Raw genomic sequence first — 13217 nt, 5'->3', positions numbered from 1 at the left:
CCAAAATGACTGCATTAAAAAGAAGAACAAAGAATTACTGTGACAGGGCATATTTGCATGTGACATTTCCTAACTTTAACATGTTTACTTTGAAATCTGAGTAGTATTTTAACATGCATTTGGTTTTGGGAAACACCTTTCTTTCTCTAGGAAAAAAACAGATGTTTAAATTCTATATTAGTAGCTTTTAGACTGATGGCAAAAACCTCTGCCCCATGAGTCAGTGAAATAGCAAGCCACTAGAAAACAGCTTTATTTGCTGAGAGTAGAGGAATGATGAAATTAAATGGTTGGGCTTCCTTTCTCGTTTAGGTAACATGGTGTGCCATAGGTGTTTCAGAGTTTTTGCTTTGTCCTCTCTGATTCTTTATCACACACCTCTCCTGGTTCTATGCCTGTATTTGATGTAAATCCTACTCCCCACCCAGCCAACAGGAGATTGCGTCTACTAATTACCACTGTTCTTAAAAACCCACTGGTTCCTGCTTCCCTTCCCCGCAGGTGCTCAGTGAGAGAAGAAATGTTGCCTTCTTGCTCTTAGCTCTGATATCTGGAGCCTTGTAGAACTGCTCTAGAAAATTTCTCTCACAGATGTGGCATATGTTCCATCACTGTATGCTCTAGGACATGCTTGCTCTGATCGAATGCGGGCACAGCAAAGGGTCAGAGCATGCTCCATGCTGGAGTAACTTTTGAGGACTTTAGTAGTCATGTTTCTATGAAAATTTTGAAGCTGCCAAGTCACAAACGACCAATTTTCTATGAAGTGTGAACAAGGTAGGATCTTTTCAGAGGTTCATTACTTAACAGACTGCAGCATGACCCTCACCGTTAGAGGAAAATCCATGTTCCTGACACACAAGTCTGCAGGCTTCTTACCATGTTAAGCATTGTCCAAACCACAGAGATTCTTAATTAAACAGTTGTAAGAATATTTTAATATATTCAAAACATAATCACCACCACCCAATCTTGTAGAAGGCTGCAACAAGTTCATAGAAATCTTCCTTGAGCTATTTTATTTGGAACTGAGCTAAACAGCATGTGAAATTTCAGCACAATAGCCACAAATTGGCAATGTCACAAGCAAGCAACTGAGAAATCTCTTGGCAACTGAGTGCCAGACAGTGCGACCAGCTCTGCTTGTAATAAAACACAACAAAGTCTGTAGTAGTAACAAACTAAAGGAGTTAGTTGATAAGAGAAGAATTCCGCTGGCATTCTTGCATTCATGTTGTATTTTCTTCCAGAAGCCTTGGCTCTGGGACCATAGAGAGTGCTGGACAGGATATCCACAACAGGTGAGTCATGCAAGAGGGAAAATCACTGTTACAATCATGTATTTTCTTTCAATATCTTTTGCAAATCAGGTTATACTAGTGCCAAAAGAGAGGGCACTGAATTAAATTCAGCCTCATGAGCCTGAAGAATTCAAAGCCAAATCCTCATCAAGGGAGAATGTCTTTGTATCTGGTGCAATCTAAACACAGGATGAGTCGGGAGAGCAGGACACTGCAGAAGTAAAGGGGGAGTGAGAGTTCTGATCAGGTGAGCCAAGAAACTGAAAAAGGGGAACACTCGAAGGTTGTTTAATTTGTAGAGGAGACTGAGGCCAGAGAAAGACATGCTGCCTGAGAAGTATTGAAGACTCCAGTGGAGATTATCTAGAGCAGAGGACATGCTCTGAATACCATGTACTTTCAGCTCTGCTGAAGAATCGTGTCCACAGTGCTCCCCAAGGAGTTTATTTCCCAGTGGAACTGCCAGTATGGCCAGTAGCAATACAGCATCATTCACATTAAGGTCAGAGGATGCTCTCTTACAGTTTTACAATATATATTCTGAGTTTTTTCACAACAGCACTGCAAGAAGCTGTCCAGTGGCTTGGAAAGTGTACATCTCTTATCAGCCCAGACCAGAATAACCTCAGCGAAAATTGCCAGCTAGAAACAAAATCTGCTCCTTGTTCATCAACATGAGGAGCAAAGATAGCAACCAAAAGCCAGGTACTTTTTTGCCCAACTGCCTACCTTGTTATTCCTGCTCCTATAACTTGAGAAGTTGAAAGAGTTAGAAAGGGGCTTCACCTGCTGAGCACAGGAGCCATTGCCTGCTCTGCCTTTCCCCTTATGTTTTCACATACTCTCAGTTCTCTAGAGAAGATGACTGTGTCCTGTTCTATATCAGGAGCCTTACTTTATCGCACTGCTGTAGATGCTGGAGCAGACATGGTAAAGAGAGCTAAATTTCATTAAAGTGAAAAGTCTCATTCCAGCTTTGGAAGAGGTTCCTCTGTCTTATAAGAGCAGATGGTAAGTGTTTCTAGCAGGGTAGTAATCTCCTGTATTACCATGCAGAGAGCTACCATGCAGAGGATTTCACAGTACTAGAATTTCCTGCGTAGGAAATAAAATCTTTCATTAATTTCAGTGGAGGCTGAAGAAAACTTGATCCCAGTACAAAGACAAAGTAAAGACTGCCTATGTTCCAGGGCTTTTTGGTCTGGCCGTTAAAGTTAGAGCAAGACCCCGTGACTGTATATTGAGGTTGCAAACCCGTAAAGGGGAATGTAATGCACAGTTTAACTGTGTGAGCCACAGAACATGTAACAGCAAATGAGTGAAGAATGAGGTATTATATTTCAAGCCAAGTCTCCAAACAATCCGCTGTCTCTCAAAGGCAGAAATTTTAGGGGCAAATCTGTAGTTCAGTTTAAAAGTCAAACCATACAAATGGGTGGTGCTTGAATGGGAATGTAAGACCAAAAGGATTGCTTGAGTCCTTGAATCCTGTTCTGTACATTTGGAGTATATGTCTTTTCAAAACAATCCAATCCATCATAACAGCACATTGGGGTGAATTGACCCTGACTGGCTGCTGGATGCCCACCAAGCCACTCTGTTTCCCACCTCCTCAACTGGTCAGGTGGAAGAAAATATGATGAACTCAACTTGTGAGTTGAGATGAACAGGGAGATCACTTACCAATTGCCATCATGGTCTAAACAGTCTTGTCTTGGGGAAATTAATTAATTGCCAGTCAAATCAGAGTAGGATAATGAGAAATAAGAACAAATCTAAAAACACCTTCAGCCTACCCCTCCCTTCTTACTGGGCTTGACTTCATTCCTGATTACCTCCTCCTGCCAAGAAGTACAGGGGGACAGGGTATGGGGGTTGTGGTCAGTTCATCACATGTTATCTCTGCCGTTCCTTCCTCCTCACACTCCTACCCTGCTTAAGTGTGGAGTCTGACCCATGGGAGACAATCTTCCACAAACCCACTATGGATCCTTTCCACAGGGTGCAGTCCTTCAGGAATGGACTGCTCCAGCATTGGTCCCCCACGGGACCACAGGTCCTGCCAGAAGACCTTCTCCAACATGGGCTCCTCTCTCCACAGGGTCACAACCCCCTTCAGGCAAACCACCCTCTCTGGCATGGGGTCCTCTGCAGGCTGCAGGAGAATCTCTGCTCTGGCACCTGGACCATCTCCTCCTCCTCCTTTTTCACTGACCTTAGTGTCTGCAGAGTTGTTTCACATATTCTCACCCCTCTCTCCCAGTTGCTGTTGTGCAGCAGTTTTTACCCATTCTTCAGTGTGTTATCACAGAGGTGCTACCAGCATCATTGATGGGCTCCTTTTTGGCCAGCAGTGGGTCCATGTTGGAGCTGTCTGGAACTGGCTCTGTTGGACATGGAAGCTTCTGGCATCTTACAGAAGCGACCTCTGCAGCACCCCCCATTGCCAAAACCTTGCCATGTAAACCCAATACACACACTTTCCAACATCTGTAACAAATAGAAAAGACCAAAACCAGCACTCATAATGTCCCACTGACAAAGAGCAAGAAAGGTCAAGGACAAACGTGTGTATTGGCAGGAACAAAAGGTGTAATAGATACCATTTCTACTAAACAGACCGTGCCCTGTGCTACAGACAGGACAAAAGAAATGCCAATTCTCCCAAATCTTATCGTTGGGGAAAAAAAATCAAAAAAATCCCTTCTGATCCAGAGCACAAACAGCACATACCAGTTTGGAAGATGTTAATATCCTCCCTTGTAGCACCAGTGCATCCAGTTGTAGTTCCTCGTGGCCAATCACTGGTGCTACAAAGGAAAACAAGCTAAAAATCTATGAAGGCCATAAATCAACACTTTGGGTAGAGAAAGTCCAAATAAACTGGTATTTGGGAGCACCATGTTCTGTGATTCTTTGGAAATACTAGTTGCAAAGTCCTTTTAGTCATAGTAATTTTCTTTTAATCAAATAGGTTCAGGTTTAAGGAGGCCATTTAGTGCCACAGCAATGAAAAATTACTTGTTAAATAGCACATATCTTGCTGAGTGGGTCTAAGCTTTTAGTTTTCCAGCTGTAAAACCCCAGAAAAATTGCCCAGAAGAATGCAAATTACTGTTAACACTAGGATTGCACTTCTCCCCCATTAGTTTAATTAACATGAAAAATACGTGATAGAGTACAAGGTGTCTGAAGCCTGTGTCTGAATCCTAAAAAGGGAACGATTTATTTAGCTACTATGTACATAGTGAAATAGTTTACATAGTTTTTAAAACTGTACTGACTGCTCAGGAATCTGCATAGTGCTAAAGAAATGCTAAAAATATTCAGGATCTTCCCGGTGGTTCCCTGAGTGTTCCACATGACACAGCAAAATGGAATTTCCCCTGCTATTTGCTTTTGCCTCAGCACAGGTGACTTCTAGTCAGTAAGCACAGTTCAGTTGAAGTATTTCCCCCTGAAGCTGCAAGAACCAGTTTTCTTGGTTTGGTTATCTGATATTCTTTTTCCTAGGAAGGAGTCTTCACTTCCAGCCCTTGCTCTACTTTATCTGATGGGTATTTCATTGTCTCACCCCCCTCACAGCCTCTCCAGCCCTCCCTATTCTGGTACTACCTGCTGGAGCTCTCCTTCTATGTGTCACTGGTCTTCACCCTGCCCTTTGATGTGAAGAGGAAGGTGAGTACCAGCCTCGGGGAAGAATCAAGCACAGGCAGGACCCAAGCTGAACACTTGGGAGAGTGATCTTCAAGAACATGTGTATAGTGCTAGTCTGAGGTTCTGGGGGACTCTGTCCTTGCTCATTCCCAGGGATTTCCATTCCCAGTCACTGGCTTCCCTCTCCTCTGGGAAGTGGAGAACACAAACTGTGACATAGAAAGGTGCAAGCTACTACGAAGTTCTCAACCCAAACTTAAAAATTGTTCTTCTGTGACTCTTCTAGGCTGCACTGATCATAGAGACAGGAAAAGAGATGATTCTCTGCCAGTTAAACTGTGTATGTTACTAGGTGCCAGTGCCCTGACAGGGTGATGTGTGATTACACAGGCATACACATGCATAGAGGCTGCAAATGCACCTTTATAAGTAAAGGGTGATTGTGAGGCTCTGTCAGCAAGCCAGAGGATATGAGATAATTATGCAAACAGGTAAGCATGCACAGGGGCAGAGAGCAGAGATGGATATTGGCACTGCTTTGTGGCAGAAAGGAAGCACTCTTTATGTTGAATTTGTCTGTGCTGAATCATTGGCTTTTATTCTGTATTCTGATTTGCACCATCATTGGACTATTACTGGTGGAGGGAGAGAGTGTTCTTTGTTGTGAGATCCTCAGCTTACACCATAAACTCTTCATTCCTGGGTCTCTTGATTGCCTACATTTCTAGAATGCGTTTGGTAAAAGAGTTATAGTGGGAGGTTTCTTAGTCATTGAGTAGAGAGATTTCATTTCTACCTGCAGGAGGCATGCTTTAACCAGGGCAGAAGGTGCATTATGTATTTTATTCTCTGCTGTCCCCTTTCTCATCAGGATTTCAAGGAGCAGATAGTTCATCATGCTGCCACTATCTTCCTGATCAGTTTCTCATACTGTGCCAATTACATCCGCATTGGGACACTGGTGATGGTGATTCATGATGCTTCTGATTGCTTCCTAGAGGTGAGCTCCACAACTTGCATGCCAGGCAAAGCCTAGTTAGCAATGGTGCTCTTCAGCCAAAGGGTGTCTTTTGATCTAGGACAGTATGGGCCAAGTATTATGACATTTCACAAATAACTCAGTACTGATCTTCTGACCCAGCCTAGGGTGCCCTGCAGAGAGCCTGGAAGAAGCATGATTACCTGTGTGTAGATTGTATCATATGTGGCTTGTTAGCTTGCTGGACCACATGCAGATGCACTGTCTCGGCCTGCTGTTTTATTGTTCTTTCTCCTTCCAGCCAACTAAGATATTCAATTACATGAAGTGGAAAAAAACTTGTGACAGCCTCTTTATGATCTTCTCAACTGTTTTCCTCATCAGCCGCCTGGTCATTTTCCCCTACACGTGAGTCTGCTACAGTCAAGAGAAATGGAAAAGCTGCCTTCTGAGAGACAGGATAATTCAGCTGGGTGCTGAATCTTTTGCTGCAGCCTTTGCTTTTCAATCCTTGAGCATATGTCCCTGCCCTTTGCATAGGCTACAGTGCCACATGGCTGCTGCACCTGCCTTGGGGTAAACTAGAGTGGTCTGCCTTGGAGTTCACAGAGTAGTCTTAAAGTCCAAAGTATACTGCAGAGGAGTCCTCAGCCTGTGGCTCTACCATGCTTATTTCTGGTGGGGAACTGAGAGTTGGCTCACATGTGTTATATTTAAGAAGGAGGTGACTGATCTGAAACTTCCTCTGTGACTAGAGCTTTCTGGGGCTTAATTATGGCCCTACTAACAACACACTTTCCCTCCACTGCAATTCCCTCTCTCTTGCAGAGTGCTCTATAACACCTACTATTACTCTATGGAGATATTCCAACCCTTCTTTGGATACTACTTCATGAATGCTCTCCTGATAATTCTGCAGCTGCTCCATGTCTTCTGGTCCTGCCTAATTATTCACATGGTCTACAAGTTCATCCTCCAGGGCACGGTATGGATCAGTTTGTAGTTCCCTGTACATCACATGGGGAGGGAGGGTCCACCTAGACTGCTTAGTAGCACTGGGGTTCATCTCGGATGGATTCCTTCTTGCTGTAGTGAAATTACAGATGTACATTCCTAACAGAGAGGTGAAAGGAACGCTCAATATTATTAGGGAAAGTTGACCCAAAAAAGGGAAAATTTTTATGAGTAACTACAATACTGGGTACACTTCTGATGCTTGTATTCAAGAAAAATGTGGATTGGACTCCAGTGACATCTGAGTAAGGATCCCAACACTTGGTCCAATATGATTTGCGTTTGTAACAAAACTAAGAAATCAAGGCAGGGAAAGTTGTCATGATTGGAGGCCAGTGCAAAAGTGCTTCCTTTATAGTACAGGTTTTTTAATTAGTGTTACTAAGATCACAGAATCACAGAATGGCTGATGTTGGAAGGTACCTCTGGAAGTCTTGTCCATATTCCCTGGCTCAAGCAAAGTCATCTAGAGTAGGTTGCCCAGCACCATGTCAGACAGGTTTTTAATATCTCCAAAGGACGGAGACTCTACAGCCTCCCTGGGCACACTGTGCCAGTGCTTGGTCACCCTGTCAGTAAAAAAAGTGTTTCCTGGTGTGCAGAGGGAGTCTCCTGTGTTTCAGTTTGTGCTCATTGCTGCTTTTCCTGTCAGTAGGTACTACTGGGAAGAGCCTGGCTCTGTCTTCTTTACACCTTCCCTTCGGGTATTTATATATATTGATAACATCCCCTGAGCCTTCCCTTCTCCAGGCTGAACAGTCCCATCTCTCAGCCTTTCTGCATAGATGAGGTGCTCCAGTCTCTTCATCTTTGCAGTCCTTCACTGGACTCTCTCCAGTATCTCCATGTCTCTCTTGTACTGAAGAGCCGAGAACTGGACACAACACTCCAGGTGTGGCCTCACCAGTGCTGAGGGGAAAGATCATCTCCCTCGACCTGCTGGCAATACTCCTCCTAATGCAGGTCAGGAAGGTCAAGGGCATATTGCTGGTTCATGTTCAACTTGGTTCATGTTCAACTGCCAGGACCACCAGGTTTTTCTCAGAAAAGCTGATCAGGCCCCAGCATGTACTGGTGCCTGAGGTTGTTCCTCCACAGGTGCAAGACTTCACACTTCCCCTTGAACTTCACAAGGTTCCTGTCACCCAACTTATCCAGCTTGTCAAGGTCCCTCTGGATGGCAGCACAATCCTCTGGCATATCAGCCACTCCTCAGAGTTTTGTATCTTCAGCAATCTTGCTTAGGATACGCTCTGCCCTATCATCCAGATCATTAATACATGTTTTGTATAGATTGTCTTACAGTGCTGTGGATGTCTACAAAGTTGATATTTCTGTCTAAACTAGCTGTCTGGACTCTCTTCATAGAAGTAAACAGGCATGTCCAAACCATAATCCATTCAAGATTGCCTCCGGGTAGTGCTGTTCATCTCTGTCAGTCATAGAGCAACCCTAGATGAATGTCTGAGATGCAGCTGTATAAACTTCAGTGAAATGCATCCCACTCTTTCTGACCATAGCCTGCAGTATTTGCTGTGAGACCAAACTGCTGCTGAGCATGAAATTCTTCCCAAAATCAAAGACGTGACCTAATGGCATTAGACTGGCCACATGCCAAGGATGGAGTCCAGGAGTAACGAATCAGTGCTTTATGGGAATTGACTTCATAGCCCAGGATGTTTTACTAGTATCTAGCTGGGCAATTCTGTCTAATGGGAACTGAGAACAAGCATTATCTTCATCCACATTGCCCACATTTTCTTTAGCTGCCTTCCCTTAAGGTAGTACAGAGCAAATTACTTGCAAATGAGTGAACAGAAACTTCACAGGGCAGAAAATGAAGGTGCAACTGAAGATGCCCTTTTATTGTTTTCCTAATTCTAGTGTGGGCTGAATTACCATTGCAGTTACTACAGTTTAAAGTGATGAGGTAATAGATAGCCTTATTAGAAAGAAATCACGGAGGAAAATAATGAAACATACCCAGAAATTTTCCTATTTTATCTAAAAATCATCTGCCACATCTGATGCAAAAATATATTTGAGAGCTTTTCACATCAAGCGGTAAATAGCAAAGAAAGATCATCCTAAACAGATCTGTTTCAATTATGATATTTAGTAGCCCAAAGCAGTATCAGCAAGAATGCAGGACATTCTCCCCTTTTCGACAGACATGAAATTCTCGCTCCAGTCACAAGTTCACATTCTTCTCATGGGCCTATCTGCTCTCCACAGTTTTTCTCTCTGGCTACAGTATTATCTGCACCGCTTTCTTACATGATGTCGCCTAATTCCCAGTAATTAGAACTCAGCCTAGATCCTGAAGTATGAGTTTCATTCCCTCATACAGGCAACCTGAGATACATCATTGAAATTCATTCAGCTATATAGTTCCTTTGTGAATCTTGCTAGGTTTAAGACCTCAGCTACATTTTGTGGCCATGAATGGATAAATTTAGGAATATCGGTTACTGTTTGTCCTTACACAGCTCATCAAGACTCCTGCATAGTTTCTGAACTGCCGATTCTAAAATGACATGAGATCCAGGTTATTCACAGAAGATAGCATCTCCTACCCGTGTTGTCCTTGGAGGCAGTTTGAACTCAGTGCAAGTTTAGATTCTTACAAATCCTGTCTGCATTTGGGTGCCGTGATCTCTAGAAAGAGCATCAGATCAAATAGACTTCTTAATACGATCCAAGAGATATCCCCAGAAGAACAGTAAATGAAGACTACAGGTGTCTGTGCAGCAGCTGACATGCACCTGAGCAGTTGCCAAAGCTCAGGTCACAGAAGGGGTTTGCTGCTTTCCCTCAGAGCACTATTTCCAACAAGGAGTGTGACACCATCCATTTGTCCCCAGTTTTGGCATCTTGTATTGCAGAGTAGAAACAGCCTGGGAAGCCAGCAAGTGCTAGGCTGCTTTTTCTAAACTGTCATTTTATCACAGTGTTTCAGCTTTGTCTTCCATTTAAGGCAATGAATTAAATATTTACAAAAGTGGATTACGGATTTCACAGTCAATAGCAAGAGGAGAAACCTGAACATAAAACTGAATGTAATCTTTTGAGGGTCTTTGCATTGAGCTATTGGTTTGTTTGAAAGCATATGCTTTCAAACTGTCCAAAGCAGTATGCTCAGCCTGCAACTACCCAGGCCAAGTGTGATCAGCAGCTACCTCCTTGTCCCTTTTGGAAAATGTAAAGAGTTTGATTAACTGCTTTCCCCCATCCTTCTTCCACATGCTGATGCCCAAAGCAGCAACGTGGATCTTGTTGGTCTTACACAGTTGTCCTTAGTCCTGACATCTGTGGTTTGGTGCTGCTTCTCAACTTGTACAGTAATTCCTAATGTTTATCAGGGTCACAGCTAGGAATCTACTGAGACTGAAATCAGAGATGGAGAGAATCTGTTTGCAAAGGTGATGTAAAAGCTGAAAGGGCGCGGTGGCTCAGCTAGCACTGCTTCTTGTTCAGACTTCTATGTTTGTATTACTTCTCATTTACATGTTTCTGTAGATGGAAAAGGACATGAGAAGTGACACAGAAGAAAGTGACAAGGATGAAGAAAGAGAAAAGATTAGGGAAAAAGAGAAAAACGGGATCACATATTTCAGCAGTGTCACAAGCAACAATTATATCCAGAGGAATGGGTCTGAACCACTGAACAACAGAACCCATCTCACCAATGGCCATGTCAAGGAAAGATAACTACTGTTCACGTGCTTCTGATCTGGTCTTTAATGAATCCAGTCCACCATCTTTAGAAACAGTTTTGCTCATTGTGTAGATAAAATGGAGTGCAACTGAAGTATCATAGCTGAATTCCTACTACCTGTAAACAAAGTGTTTATAGTAAGTGATATGTGAAGGAAGTTTTTGGTCTTTCTTCAAAAAAAGCTTACCATAGGTTGTAACCTTGAAGCAGATAGAAAGGGATCAAAGTGGTTTGACTTGTATTAGACTGTACCACAGTTGTTAAATGTGTTAATTTTGAAAAATATTAAAAAAAAAAAAAAAAGATGGAATAACTCTGGCAATGTCAAGTCTTAACCACCTAATGTTCTTTGATAAGAATCTGTTTAGCCTTGATCAACCTCTGGAGGCCCTGACCCATTGCCATTAATGATTATGTCTAACAAGTAAGTGTGAGACTTTAAATCTTAATACAGAGACACCTCTTTTAAGAAGACAGGTGCCCCATACACACTCAGAAAACTAAAACTGAGCATAGTGAAATTAAAGCTTTATAAAGACATAGGAGAAAACATTCTCTTCTCAAAGAAAATAGTACTGTGTGCCATATGACCAGTTTTGTAATGGTATGGATCTCGGTCCCTTCTGTTGTCAGCGTTATTGCCACAAAGGTGGGAACTCCAAAGCTCAGATTGAAGAGAGTACCCACCCAAATCATAGTTGGAAGAGCTGGAAAATCCAGGCAGCCGTGTCTTAACTATCAGTTAATCCTTTAGACCTGTCTTGGAAGGAAATGCAGTTAGAAGAAGGGAGGTGACAAGAAACTAGATAATCTAGAAGACAACACTGATTAAGTGCTCATGTTTTCACTTAGTGTGATTGGGACAGTAGGAAATATTTACAGAGTCAGCTTGTGGCAAGAAGGGAGTACATTTCCCCTGTCCTCAGAGGAAAAAAGATCCAGAGAAGATCTGCTGAACCTTATGGAAAAATGCTTTAACATGGCCTTCTAACTCTGGGGCCTTGTCCTAGATGTATCAAGAATAGCAATTTTAAAGCAGTAGTCCATGAAGTCATGATGCAGTTCTGATTCAGTTTGTTTAGATGACTTATATCCTGTGTAGTCTTAGACTTTGGATTCTGTAATCCCTTAAAAGAGTTAAATTAGTATGACATGAATTTCTGTTTTATAGATTAATTAATTTATGAAACCAGAGTATTAACAGAGTTACTGTAATGGGTGCAGGGACTTTGACTGCCAAGGCCATGCAGACACTTCCCTATATATGCCCAGTAAGGGCCAATACTAAGTGGGGAGGGGGGGACATGGACCAAGGAAATGCCTGATTTGAGGAGGTGGTGCACATGTTAAAATGCAAATGACAGCATAGAAGGACTAGAGGGTTTTCAGCAATCTACTCAGTTCACCAGTGGTATGACTGAGAGAGCTTTGATCTGAGCTTGTATGTGCTCATCTTAGGTTTCAGTCAAAATATACTGGATAATTTCAGAGGGGAAAAAGTGGTTCCAGCATGCGTGATTTCCTGGGTAGTAACATGCTTTGGGAGGAGAGCATCTGTTTCTGCATCATCATTTAAATTTGTGTTTGCTGAAAATAGGTTGCCTCTGAAACCCTGAGGTAATTTGTAGTTCAAACTACATGTTTTGTATACTGTCATGTTTCTTTAGTCTGAGTCTACAATCTTCACTCCTCTGCAGGTGATGTGTTCAGGAGGGATGCTTATATATAATTTTGTACTACTGAATGTAAACATTCTTCATAAATTACTTTTGAAAATTTTGATTGTCTGGGCTCTTTTGTACTTCTTTAACTAGCAGGAGGTAACTTGGCTAGTTGCACTTTACAGGCGGATGTGTGATGAGACAGACATGTATGGGTGCCATTACCAGGGTCAATACACATGCAGCATGCATGGAGGGGATGTTGCATACCCAGGGCATGCAACCATACTGGGCTGTGCCAGTAGAGAAATGCAGCTGCCTGATTTATCTCCTACTAGGTAAAGCTGCGTTTGGCCCTGGAACAAGTGACACTTTGGAGCACCACTGCACTAGACTTAGGGGTGGACCAGGTTACTTGGTACTACCAGCGCAGCTGGGGAGATTCTTCGGACTTGCAAGGATAGGAGGAGAGAAAATTAATGTATCTTTTCCTTCTTCATGAAGTTTTAGAAGACTAGGAAAGATCCCTTTTGTAAAATCACAATATCTCTCACCTGAGGAGCAGATTGCTTCCCAGAGACTGCACAATGCTGTGTGGAGACAGTGCAGACATTTGTTGATGCCTGCTGAATTCTATCCTCAGGGTTTTGCTATCCTTCTGAAGATTGAGATAAGCTTATTAGCAGGCAGATTTGATTCTTGTGAAAGGATATACTGAGGATTCAGGAGAGCTGTTGGACTTGCTTAAGAACTACTGAGTACTGCTTTTAGCTGAGGAACTGAGCATAACAGTGATGAGTCACTGGGGCAAGTTTTCTTGCCATCAACTTGCTAAGGCTTAAAGAAGTTATGTGTGTAATCAGCTTCCTGCCCACATTGCTCCACCT

The 13217-nt window shown here is 42.7% G+C and overlaps 1 protein-coding gene across 3 annotated transcripts in view; it reads left to right on the top strand.

Annotated features, from left to right (window-relative positions):
- The window catches only part of LOC104355797 (ceramide synthase 4), a 42627-nt gene extending 30182 nt beyond the window's left edge, over positions 1 to 12445 (top strand). For all 3 annotated transcript variants that reach the window (XM_042794771.1, XM_042794770.1, XM_042794772.1), the window contains 6 exons: positions 1251 to 1301; positions 4887 to 4979; positions 5830 to 5958; positions 6239 to 6345; positions 6766 to 6922; positions 10471 to 12445. In XM_042794771.1, the coding sequence (XP_042650705.1) occupies positions 1251 to 1301; positions 4887 to 4979; positions 5830 to 5958; positions 6239 to 6345; positions 6766 to 6922; positions 10471 to 10662 (729 nt within the window). In that variant the 3' untranslated portion in view covers positions 10663 to 12445. The remainder of the gene's footprint in view (positions 1 to 1250; positions 1302 to 4886; positions 4980 to 5829; positions 5959 to 6238; positions 6346 to 6765; positions 6923 to 10470) is intronic.
- The last annotated feature ends 772 nt before the right edge of the window (positions 12446 to 13217 follow it).

Source organism: Tyto alba, unplaced genomic scaffold, assembly GCF_018691265.1.
Source record: "Tyto alba isolate M040663 unplaced genomic scaffold, T.alba_DEE_v4.0 Super-Scaffold_20000042, whole genome shotgun sequence".
In the NCBI taxonomy this organism is placed as follows: Eukaryota; Metazoa; Chordata; class Aves; order Strigiformes; family Tytonidae; genus Tyto; species Tyto alba.
The sequence above is the reverse complement of the archived record's forward strand: the minus strand, read 5'-3'. Positions and strand labels throughout refer to the sequence as shown.